Source organism: Calonectris borealis, chromosome 19 (assembly GCF_964195595.1).
Source record: "Calonectris borealis chromosome 19, bCalBor7.hap1.2, whole genome shotgun sequence".
In the NCBI taxonomy this organism is placed as follows: domain Eukaryota; kingdom Metazoa; phylum Chordata; class Aves; order Procellariiformes; family Procellariidae; genus Calonectris; species Calonectris borealis.
The window spans coordinates 4,100,854-4,113,471 of NC_134330.1; the positions used below are offsets into that span (position 1 = coordinate 4,100,854).

Here is a 12,618-nt window from a genome sequence, read left to right on the forward strand (position 1 = left end):
ACACGCTTTAATTTCCCATTTTGCTTTCCCCGCTGCCCGTAGCACGGCCGCATCTCACAGAGACAACTGTTCTCTGTGGTGCTTTTCATTTTATTGATTGCGCTCAGCAATCGCTAAGTGCTTGGTAAATATAAATTCATTAAGGCGTGCAGAGGGAGATGCTGTCTTCTTCACAGACAGAGGGAGGCGTTTTCCACACCCAGCTGAGCAGAGATGTCCTACGCCGAACAGAAACATGGTCTCAACTCTGGTCATGCGGTATAATTACTGTATTATAACAAACTGGCAAACTGAATTTTGTATGCATGCTAATTAAAAACAAATATTCTAGAAATTAAATTGGGTCTCAGCATACAGCCACTGTCACTAATACATCTTACCTCGACAAAAAGTGAGAAGTGATTTACTGTGACTAATTTTTTGGCACTGACAGTCACTTGTGAAGCTCAAAGGACTTCAGCTACCTTTCAGTACATCATGTAGCACATCTTTTGGAAAGTGTAGTATAATTACCCAAACTCCCTCAGTGTGAGATTCAAACTGGGCCAAAACCATCCTTTTAGCAACCAAAAGTCTGTTTAATCACTACAAGCCAAGCTATACTGACAATTAAGCTGCACTTGCTTATAGTGAACAAGCTTATACAGCTCTACATTTTCCACAAATTTACCAGCAGGTTTAGTTTCCAAAGAGATCTGTCATTCAAAAATATGAAATTAAGTTGGCCTTTTAACAAAATCTGATTTATGAATATAAATACAGTAAAAGATTTCAACTTCATATAGGTAAGCACAGTTTCTGGCTATGGTGTTAATACAGATCAGAACTGCAATGCCTTTTTTTTTTTAAAGACAAGATCAAAGACAAAATTTCTCACACCACCACATTAAAAGCATCTATTTTTTACATACAAATAGCTTGTTTAGAAAAAGAGAAAAGATTCTGCTCATCATTGCCTCAATATGACAAAGGAAACTCTTGATTTCAGGCAATGCTAATTTTTAAATATTCTTAAATATATATGTAGAAAGATAGGATGGGGAAAAGCACTATCATCAAAACATCTAGTAATACAGGCTCAGTATATTACAATAACCAGCTTTTATTTTTTACATATGAAAATTTAATAAACAGAAAAATTTACATGTCTACTGGATTCCTTTATCCACTTTGATATCAGACCTTATTTTCAACCTGACTGTGTTCCAGTGAAATACAGTGGGCTTCACTAGATTGCAATGATAGCTGTTAGGTAACAGACACGAATCAAAATCCATTATTTGGATTGAAGATAGTCTTTTTAAACTCAAATCAATCTACCAGAATAATTCTTATTGTGTAATTGCTTTCAGTATTCCTCGGAGAACTTTGTAACTCATTAACTGTTGGCTTTCTTTGGGAGGAAAGCAGGGTCCACGTTCCGTCACGTATGCGTAAGGAAATCTAAGCACCCACAGTCCATCAGATGGAAGGGTTATTTCCTGCTTCTCAGGGTAAAATACAGGACAAGGCGGTGGCCCTGGTTGAACCTGAAACCAAAAGGAAATATGAGTAGATAATCAAACATCATTAGAATAAAAATACCCCAAACTTAAAAGCAAACTGAATCCAAGGAAGTCTATTAAGTCTTGCCTACAACCAGGTTCTTATCCACTTGAGCACTCCAGGAAACCACTGTGCCATTATTGTGAGCCATCCATGCATTTCCAATTTTATCACAGTGAAGACGCCGAATTTAAGGCTGCAGATTAGGTCCGACCAAGGAGATCCACAACACAAACAGAAGCTATTTGCCTCTCGGGCAGTAGTAAATGCTGTGTTAACAACATATTTCAATACTGTAGCACAGATATCCCTGAGCTGTTACCTCACTCTAAACCAATGTGAATTTTAAAGGATTTCAGCAACATTCAATATGGCTCTTGTACAATTTGTATTAAAAGATTCAGAAAGTCTTATTCACACAAGGAACTGATGTGTGGAACCCACAACACAAAGCATAATGGATTTTCCAAACAAAAACACACCCTCAGGAGTCAAAAGCTGTGATACAGATGTAAGCTCGGAATGATAAATAAATATCAGCACACACTAAACCTTCAATTCTTGCCTCAATTTCAAACAATAACATGATAAATTGCAAACCACATTGAAATTTTGGTGTTGGTGTCAGGTTCCAGTCAGTATTCTTCCTCTAAAACAAAGCAGGTTCATATCCGAGTAGTTGAAGGTGTCCCATAAAAGAAGCCAACTCCATTGTCTTGTGACTCAGTATTAAGGATCTTGTGGCACTTCTCAAAGAGTTACAAAATGTCCCAAATCTGCCTCCCCGCACCACTCATTCGGATGCATTTTGTGCTGACTGTTGTTACTCAGTAACATACCACACAATGAACACCAATTTTCTTGGCATAGACTGACAAATAATAAGCACTTACGTCCACACAGTATTTCATGTAGCAGTAATTGAAGGAAGATACACGTGTTCATATTTTACTATCTTAAAAAGTAAGGAAGTGTAAATGGAGCTTTTTCTCCATTTTTTTAATACGCATTTGAAAATGGGAAAAAAATCTCCAACTAAAAAAACCAACACCTTTTCACCTCATAAATTCAAAGGGTAACTAACAATTAATCTCAGCAATGAGTCACTGCTTTTCTTGATGACATTTAAAATGATAAATTCATTCTTACACAGCCATTACTCACTTATCTTTTTAAAAAGAAGCAATTATTACAGTATGGAATGCTATTAATTCATCCTTGATAAAATATTTTTAAAAACTTACTTTATACAAAGTACAAAGCTGGCATAAGCCAATCTTGAAGTTTAAAGCCTATCACCCCTGTGCCTTCGAGTCCTGCAATTAATGTTGCAACAACCAACCCCATCTCTGCAGTTACCAGATTCCCTCTTCCATTTCTTACCTGAGGCGTTAACGTGATCTGCAGCGGAGCATCAGGAACCACCACAAAGAGCCTCATGAACTGAGCATAATGTGGCTTGAGTCCTCGTCCCTGAGTCGACGACAGGATGTACAGCGGCATGTCAGAATTGAGGGCTTTGATGGCGGATTCCTTCGGCCCCCCTCCCATCACTTTCATGACTTTATCAGGCCCTGAACACATGAACCTCCTACCACGAGCGTCTTCATATTCAAATCCTACAAAAGCTCGAGCTATGTCATCTCGCCGTCTTCCTCTTCCCATCACAACCGCACTTCTTTTTCCAGGAACAGCCTTGTTAGGTGCAGGCCAGGAATTGGTATCTAAGTCTCCTTCATCTTCAGCTCTCGTTCTGATGACAATGTCCCAAGGCATTAAGTAGTTTGTTCCTGGGATAAAGCCTTGTTGATCTAAGCCTGTGTGGAAGTTATAAGCCTTAGCAGGCCCCAGCTTAACCAGTGACCAACTGGAGAATTTGGGCAAAAGGCCTTTGGGGCAATTAGAATGGAGCATGCCAGGGAGGTACTCGACAGTGGATGCCTGGCGATCTACCAGGCTTGGCCTTTTCTCACTTTTGGAGTCCCCACTCTGCCCGTGACTTTCTGCGTTGTCCCCTCCACCCTGGGCGTCAGGCGGGTAAGTGCCCAAGCTGCCCGTCGACTGACCCAGGCTGAGGGCTAAGCTCAGGCCTGTGCTTTCTCCCTGAGTCTGAGGTTCTTTCTCTTTAAGTTTCTCAATCTCGCCTTCCGGAGGGGCAGGCGATGACTCATCCCGAGCAGGTGCCGGATCAGGTGTGCTTGGCTGAAATATGGGAAAGTTGATGTGCTCCAGTTTCCCACAGCATTTTTCTTCCAGCAGCTATGAGAAAAAATCGTGGTTAACTTTCCATCTTCCACCTCTGAGATAGGGGAGTTCAGAGTCATAACATTCAGCAGCTATAATTAAGATTCAAGAGGTTTGCACTAAGTGAGAACCAAATCAGCCATGGGAACACAGCCCACAGACATGATGGATTTAAAATTCACATCAACTAACACACTTGAAGTGTAAATAGACGCTCCTGTGTGCATGCACTGGTGAAGGCTGGAACTGCCCACTCTGGGCAGCCCACTGTGCAAACAGTTTCTGCTCCCAGAAACATCTCCCCCACGCAACATTTACAAGTTGATAAGGTTATGAGGAAATTTACTTGTAGTCACTTCGGAATACAGACTTTGTTGATAAAGCAAAAGCACTGCTTGAAGCAAAAATAGAGATCTAATAGTTACCTGGTAAAAGTCATAATTAGCTGCTTTGATATCAAAGGGGTCATCCCGAGGAGCTTGTTTCCTTCCACAGTTACAGGCACCAGTGGAACGAGCCCGGCTGTTGTGGTACAGAACTGGAGGGTTTCTGTCTGCTTCTGGCTTTTCCCCTGAAAGCAAAATCAATCAACCCTAGATAAATTACTCACCATTTCTAGACATCCTTTAATTCCCTTCATCCACTGCTTCCTCCTTGCTATATACATACACAAAATTATTTGCCAACAATGCCAGTTTGTCAAGCAACTCCCTCACTTTGCCACTTTTAATGCAAAGTTCCAGCGTAGGTTATACCACTAAGTTGAATCTTCTTTGTTTTTACAACCTCTTCCTAAAAGGCATAAATAGTTCTTCTGCCTGCAATAAATGTATCTCGGACAGTTTTTATTTCTTGATTGACATCAATCAAGATATTTAAAAAAAGAGGGGGGGGCACTTATGCTTCCTAGAGAACTTTTGTTCTCTTAGACATCTCTTGCTAGCAGGACTCCAGTGTAATGTCTCTCATTAGCAAAACAGAATCAAAGTTATTACTAAAATCAAAGTTACTACTAACAGTGCACTCGCTCCTGAACATTACTCAACACAAAGGAAACCTGCACAACAGCTCTGCTATATTTAATCCCACCGTACAAAGATGAAGCTTTAAAGCTGCCAAGCTTTCATCTTCCATAAACATGCAAAAGTCGGTGTTTTCAGCCTAAGATAAGACATTTTAAAGCAGATACAAAATTAAACCATGAAACCCAATTACAATGAGCTGCTTTACCTGCTTTTGGGAGCAGATGAAACTTATGCACGCAGTGCTGGTCAGTTAAACTTCGCTCTTCGCAAAGCTGATGCCCACTGCTCCAGAACTTGTAACAGTCCTCGTTAAGCTGCACGGCGTACTTATGAAAGGCTGGGCCGCGGGCGTGCTGACTGTACACACGCAAGGCCTGTGCCAACTGGTTCTTATGGACCGTCATGGTGTAATTGTGGGGCAGGTTGGACTGATAGGCGCTGTGGGCCATGGGGAGAGCTTTCTGGCAACGGTTTTCGGAGAACTTGGTGTCTATATCTAAATAGCCTTCCAAGACTTTGATGCTGCCCATGATTTTTGAGCTCAGTTCCCCAGTGAGAGAGGTCGGGTCATCGTCTTTGCCTTCAATGGTCACTTCATACAGTTTTAAAGCTGTAGCAACCCACTTCTGGTAGGTTGGGAGCTCGAAGTGAGAGGGCTGCGGGTTCCTCCCCACGCTGTCATCAAAGCCCTTCTTGCTGAGCACCAGCTCCACGTGCTGCCACAAGAACTCCTTGAGGGTGCAGTCCACAAGCTGTCCAGAGGAGCTGGAGCTGCTGCTGCTGCTCTCTGCATGGAAGGACAGCTGCTGCCTGCCATGCCGCATCATCTGATACCTTCTGGGTCCCGACAGGGTGGGAGCCAGCAGCGAGTCAGTCTCTCTCATGGTGCAGTTGCTCCTGAGTTGGTCAAGAAGCATGGCCACCGGATCATCTCCATCCTGGGCCCCACCAGCCACAATGTACACGAAAGCCTGGTTAGCAGGCACAGTGAACAGGCAGTTGATGCTCTGGTTGGTTAGCACCCTGCTCTTGCGGAAGATGCGGTAGATCTGATCCTCCAGAGCATGCTGCAACCTCCTCTTGGGGGAGTGCTTCTTGGGGGGTGGCTTTTCCAGGTGACTACAGGGGTCCTGGCCCCTGCCTGGGGGGGGATCCACCTTCAGAGCCCCATTGAGCTGGAAGAGGAAGAGGAGGCGTGGAGGGCACGGCCTGCAGTTGAGCTTCCACTCCTTGCCGACTGGGCAGTCTTTGATGGCAGCCTTCAGGGAGGGCAGGACCTTCTGCCGCAGCCCGTCCAGCGCCCTGAAGACGCGGTCGTAGGTGATGTCGAAGGAGCAGGTGGGGTGCACCAGCAGCAGGATGTGGCAGACGGAGAAGAGGTAGAGGAGGCTCAGGCAGTGCAGCTTCTCCTGGTGCTTCCAGAACTCGTGGGCCTCGGCGTGAGGCAGCGGGCCGGGGCCGCCGGAGGGGTGGCCGGGCCCGTTCTCCCTGCTCTCAGCCGCCGCCAGGTCCCCGCAGGCCCGCAGCAGCTGCGGCGTGTCGCAGATGGAGGTGAGCACCAGGTACAGCACCCGGCTCTCCTGGCTGTAGTAGGCCTGCAGCTGGTTGTAGTCCTTGGCCGCCGGCTCGCCCTCCTGCCCCGGGGCGCCGTCCGCCAGTTCGGGGTCCTCCTGCTCGAAGAGGGGGAAGACCTGCCGGTCGCACACGGTGCTCACTAGGGCCGCCTTCTCCGAGCACAGCTGCAGCGCCGTCTTCCCGAAGATGCCCACCACGCACACCTCCTCATCGCCGGCCGCCGCGCCCGGCCCCGCCGCCGCGCCGCTCCCCTCGGCGGCAGCCGCGGCGGCCAGCAGCAGCTCCCGCAGGCTGACGGGCCCCACCGCCGCCCCTCCGGGCAGCCCGGCCGGCGGCGGCGGCATGGCCCTGCTCCGCCAGCGCCGCGCCCGCCCGGAAGCGGCGGCGCCCCGGTCCCCGCGCATGCGCAGCCCCGCCCCGGGGAGGCAGCGCGGAGGCGGCGGCGGCGGCAGCGGCGGGCGCTCGAGGCGCGGCCGGTGGCGGGGTCTGCAGCGACGGAGCGGGGGCAGCGGGGCAGCGAGGGACGCGCCCGGGCAGCACTCTGCTGCAGGGCAGGAGCAGCGAGACGGTGTGGTAGCTGGGTGTCAGCCAGCACGTCACCAGTGGTGGGAGTCCCAGGTCTGCGGGCAGCCCGGGCGCTCGGTTCGGCGGTGCCGTCATCCCCCCCCAAAGGGCACGGGGCAGCGGGGAGGCAGCGCGCCCACGGACGGTGCCAGGATGCCGGGTCATTGCCGCGCCACGAGAACTCGCGCTCTACCGTCATCTCTCCGGAAAGCGGCTTCAGCGGCTGGCGAGAGCCGGTCCCGGTCCCCGCGGCACAGGCACGCTGTCCGTCCACCCCGGTAGCTCTCGGTGAACCGGACTGTACACTCGCGGAGGCTTTCGTTACGTGTCTTTAAGCAGCGCAGTCTTTCAACGCGACGGTGATCTGACGCCAGGCAAAGCGATACATGCTGCAATTGCTTCATACGTCCTTACCCGCATAATTGAATTGTTTGTGGAAACCTGCAGCCTTTCGCTTTAATAAATTAGAGTGCTAAACTGCTGCTTTTCTTTGAACCTGAATAATTACCATCAAGATCTTTCTTGTTAAAGAAAAAAAATGTAAAAGCAATACTGAATTTCAGCAGACAGACATGTTTATATTACAAGGAGCACCAGTGCTGGGAACATAATAGTCCCTGCTTCAGCAGCAGCCAGGTATCAAAAGACTTGGGAAATTTCTTTTTTTTTTCTCCATTAAGAAAGAAGATGCGACCAGATTGAGACACATTAGAAAGATGCTGCCTTTAAAAGGAGAAATCCGCTAAAGGGGTTTCATAATGCCCCATTCTCGTATCCACTAGATTTATTTACAAATACATATGAGTGAGATTAAAGTGGGATTCAAGTGGCTTCCTGACCACAAATGAAAAATACATTGTTCCATAAACCTACTTTTGTTCATCAAAGCTGTTTGCAGCACTTAACCGGGCAGGCGAGGGACTCTTTGGATGAGCCATCTGTCAAAACAAGAAACGGGTCAGATCTTGGAATATGAACTTAGTACTAATTATGACTGAGATAAAATATAGTGCAATTCTTAACTGACACCATAAAAGAAAACAGACACAGCAAATCCTTAAAATAAAAGACATTATTAACTCTCAGATTTTGTTCTCCTGCAAACTGGAACTACGAAGTTAGAGACCGCATTGAGGCACTAGAATGGCCATTAAAAAAGCAACTTTTCCTCTTAGCATTGTCAAGTAACCTGCTGAAAGACAGGCAACAGCATTTCCATTCTGCAGTTTCCTTACCATTAAAATAGGAATCATTAAAACAAGTGCCCTTATTTGTGGGTACTTAGGGCTTTTGGAGGAGAATCGTGGAGAGACTGTAACTTATATAATACATACCAATGGCACTGCACTGTAGGGAAAAAAATCAGTATGAACTTATGTGGATTTTAAAGCCAGTTTATCGTTGCAAAAAGAGAATGTCATGACTTGCCTGAAATTTGCGCCGTAGTGCCTGTGTCATTATTGGTGTCAACCCAGACCCACATTCAATGTTTTCTTTACTATTTAGTGGAGTGCCACCAGGACTTCTGAAAAGATTGGAAACAAGGGGAATTATGATTAGTTCTCTATTTTTTTCTAGAAAAACAAAACGAGAACAGAAAGGAACTTACCTTTGTATATTGACTTTCTTCAGATGTTTTCGAAGATCCAACTGTTTTTTAGGAGGGGTACTAACAGAAAAAAACAAATTGTTAAAATAAAATATTTTCCACTCTGTAATAGAGTTCATTACTGTTTGGAAGAGAAAAATCTAGTATCAAAGAAAAGAAGAAAGTCTTACATTAAGGAATTTGTAACGTGAGCTGATGGCTTGGATTTAGGTCTCAGACTAACACTCTGTAAATCTGAGACTGTAATTAATGCCCTGCGTGTCTTCACTGGTGATTCTGCCTAAAGTGAGAAAAGAAATATTACCCCAAGTAAAACTTTGGAAGGCCTCACTGACCTTAAATCTATTTAATATTTATACTCTGAAAGACTTCTGTGGTTATGGCTTTTATGCTTTTTTGAATCATTAAGATTTTAATGTGCCTTGGACAAAAATAGATTTATTAAAGAAACTTCTGCAAACAAGATTTCAGCTGGGAAAAAGAAAGCCCAAAATCTATTGATGACACACAGACGTAAAGCTACATGAAAGCTACATGCTTTCTCTAAAATTAGGAGAACTGTCCTGCATGCCAGCCGAGATTGGAGTTAGACACTTAATTTCTTCACTTCAAATGCCCACGTGCAGAATTAGGAGGATTACTTAAAGCTGATCACTGGGTTTTTTGAAGAGAAGAATTAGCTTCTTGAAAAAATTCTGTGAGGGGCTAAGACAAGCATTGCAGGAAATACACCAGTTCCAGCATGGAGTTTGCCCCAATACACCATCATCCATTTATCCACCTGTCCTCCGGTTTACCTTGTCCATTCTCAGGTTGCTGTCCATCTTCTTCAGTTTAACGTTCAGGAGATCTTTGAGAGTGATCTGCATCGGCCCATCTTTTTTCAGTGGTGGTTCCTGAAAACAAAGGCGGTTGGAAAGGAAATTAGGATCGGCAAGTGACTGAGCATTCACAGAGACACACATTCCTGATGAAACCAGGTCCAAAGAACCCAGCCATGAGTGAAGAAATGGAGGAACCTTCTTACTCCCTACCAGAAGTGCTTTAGAGCCGTTCCCCCGTTTGAGGAGGAGAGGTGCTGGAGGCAGTTTTGGTGGCGGCAGCGGTGGTGGTGGTGGTGGTGGCGGAGGAGGAAGAGGTGGAGGGGGTGCAGATAGAGGCTGCAGCTGTATTGCAGAAGGCCCAGATGCTGGTGACGGTGGGCCCTTCTGCGTTTGTACAGGAGCACCCAGAACTGGTTTATTACACCTTTGACAAAGAGAATTTTCTGAAGAAAAAGCTGCAGTTCCATTCATCTGAAAACAATATAAATAAATAAGAGAATACTAAATCCACTGGCAAAAGCAGATGGAATTTCAAAGAACAGAGGTTCTGGCTTCAGTTGATCCAGACAAACATAAGAAGCCTCTAATGAGACTCGCCAGCAAACCAGTTCCCTCTAGCTATGAAGTAACCACCATTCAGTAACGCTGAATGCAAAGAAGAGGTGAAACAATGCCCAATGAGAAGCTCTTAAGCTTTCAGTTCATCTGCACTGACCACAGTTCCTTACATGCTTACACAAGCAAATATTACCCTGCCCCACTGGGATTGAGACTGACCTGGAGTGTTCCTTGTAGTCTGGAAAATTCAGTTTCCAACTTTTCCAGCTGCTCTCTGAACGTATTTAGCTCCCTTAAGTAGATTTGTGATGGAAATACGCTGTCTTTAACCGCCTTAAAGCTCTAAACATAACAAGAAACCAAATAAGCGTTTTCACCACCAAGTTATGTTTCCAGAGACAGGGCTATGATTACTACTGGAAGTTCTATTGCAAGGTCTTCTCATCATAGTCAATGGAAAGGCACAACACGAAGATACAAAGTTTCACCAAACATTTCCTTGGCAGGAACCCAAGGAGTGACTTTCTCCAAAAAAACTTCAACTTTGTCTACGAATTCTAAAGTGTAATTCACATTCGACCTGAAAAATTCATACAGTCATTTCTGCTATGAAAGAAAGACTGCACCCTCTGTCACTGCAAATCCTCCTGATAGTGCAATAAAACCCCCTGCAAATTCACATATATGTTCAATGTCCACAGTAGCCTTGACACTCTTCTCATAGTTATTCCTTCAACAGTAAACACAAAATATACTTTAGATGTTTCAACAGACGTAACTAAATTTACAGCTTATTTTTCAAATCTGACTGTATATCCTGCATCTGAGCACAAAAAACCACCTCACGCATTGGCAAAAATAGAGAAGTAGGAAACGTACCTGTACAACCGTGTTCTGGCACCAACAATACAAAAATGATACTGTTGTTGTAAAGGGTTTTACCACATGTTTTACACCAGGCAAGGCTAATGACCAGAGTGAGGACAGATGGCTTGGGACAGATGATGTGTTTGCAGGAAGATCACCTGCTGACCTGGGACAGAACATTTCAGAATGAGGCCATAATTATATTTATCATTTCAGCCTTTAAAAAAGTTAACTGTGACCAATCACCTGGAAATTGCAAGTACCAGCAACAACAGGTGACAACAGAGTAAACGTGAGCACAGAGACCAGGAAAGACCAAGATATATTTCGCTAAAGGAGGGAAAAAAAATCATATTTGCAGTACGTTTTTATTCAAACTGTTTTTCCTGGACATTAAAGTTAACAACATATAGAGTACTAGAAGATATACAAGATGAAACAATTCCACAGCATCCATGCCAGGATGTAGATAGGCTCCAAACACAATTCTGTTACCTCAGTTCCATGAACCGTCATGAGCAAACAGTGGACCCAGAAACTGAGTTAAAAGGAAAAGTTCCAACTGAGCCTCTTACCGTGGAGAAGGACAACCTGAGCCCTGGGCATTACCAGCATCTCCTTTTTTTTCCAGTAGAAATTTTGCTCTGGCTCTCTGTTTTCGTCGGCGTTTCTTATACTTTGCCATTACTTTTAAAAAAGAGACATTTAAAATCAATGTGTAGAAATATACCCACTTTCACGTGGGGACAGAGCTATCACCAAATAGGTAGGGAAGAACAGGGACTGCATCTCAAAAACCCAGTCAGAAGTTATTCACGGTTGTCTTGCTAGAAGCATCACGTACAACTGATAAAAAATACATCCTTCTCTTACGTACGCTGAGATGTATTTGTACACAAGAGAGAGGAGTGAACAATGTAAAAAGTACCATTTTATATGGGCTTTTCTTGACAGTGTTTCTTTATCCTGAAGTGGCAAATATTGCATTTTGGGAAAGTTACGTTTGTGGAGAACGTAGGCAAAAGGCACGAAGAAACCACAGAAAAAGGGCCCAACACTTCCCTGACGCGCGACCCCCACCGCGCCCGGGCAGCCTCCCTGCTCCTGCGTGGGGCCAGCCCCGCTCATCGGGGGAGCGGCCGGTTCCTCACACACAACTGCCCCACCCGGGACAGGGGTGGTGGGCGGGGGTGTCACGGGTGACCGAGAGCACGGGGGTGGGTGGTGAGTGTCACGGGTGACCGAGGGCACGGGGGGTGGGGGTGGGGAGCGTCACGGGTGACCGAGGGCACGGGGGTGGTGGTGGGGAATGTCACGGGTGACCGAGGACGGGGCCGCCTTGCTCTCCCCCCCCGCGCCCCCTCAGCCGCCACTCACCTCCCCGCCTGGCGCCACCGATTCAAACCGCTCCCCGCGCCGCGCGCAGCCAATGGGAGCACCGCTCTCTGCCGTTCCCCTCCCCCCGCGCGGCGCGTGCTAGCCGCCCGCTGATTGGCCGTTGGAAGGACGCGGGCCCGAGCTGCTCCGCCCCGTCCTGGGGCGCACTGAGGAGATCCGCCGCGCCATTGGATAAAGGTTTTTCAGCCCCGCCAATCAGCTGCGGGGTACCGCTCGGCTGGGAAAGGCCAATCGAGTTGATGGGTGGGGGAGCACCGGCCCACCGGAGGGAATCGGAGGCGGTGACCAGCGCTCCCCCGCCCCGCCGGAGACGGACCGCAGCTAATCGACCGCTCCCCTTCCCGCCAATTGCAGCGCTGCGCTCCCTACTCCAGCCAATCACCGCTAGATTCCACTCTGGACCAATAGT

The 12,618-nt window shown here is 46.5% G+C and overlaps 2 protein-coding genes across 2 annotated transcripts; both read right to left on the reverse strand.

Moving 5' to 3' along the window:
• Positions 1-557: 557 nt before the first annotated feature.
• Positions 558-7,357, reverse strand: SMG8 (SMG8 nonsense mediated mRNA decay factor). Its single transcript, XM_075169116.1, has 5 exons — positions 7,147-7,357; positions 5,020-6,933; positions 4,215-4,360; positions 2,929-3,804; positions 558-1,529 (listed from the first exon to the last, which is right to left on the reverse strand). Exons 1-5 carry the CDS (start codon positions 7,355-7,357, stop codon positions 1,332-1,334), a joined length of 3,345 nt encoding a protein of 1,114 aa, XP_075025217.1. The 3' UTR covers positions 558-1,331.
• PRR11 (proline rich 11) lies at positions 6,859-12,268 on the reverse strand. The gene is made up of 10 exons (XM_075168484.1): positions 12,189-12,268; positions 11,387-11,498; positions 10,824-10,977; positions 10,164-10,286; positions 9,597-9,857; positions 9,360-9,458; positions 8,733-8,842; positions 8,563-8,622; positions 8,382-8,478; positions 6,859-7,891 (listed from the first exon to the last, which is right to left on the reverse strand). The coding sequence occupies exons 2-10, from the start codon at positions 11,494-11,496 to the stop codon at positions 7,823-7,825; spliced, it is 1,083 nt and encodes a 360-aa protein (XP_075024585.1). The 5' UTR covers positions 11,497-11,498; positions 12,189-12,268; the 3' UTR covers positions 6,859-7,822.
• Positions 12,269-12,618: the final 350 nt, after the last annotated feature.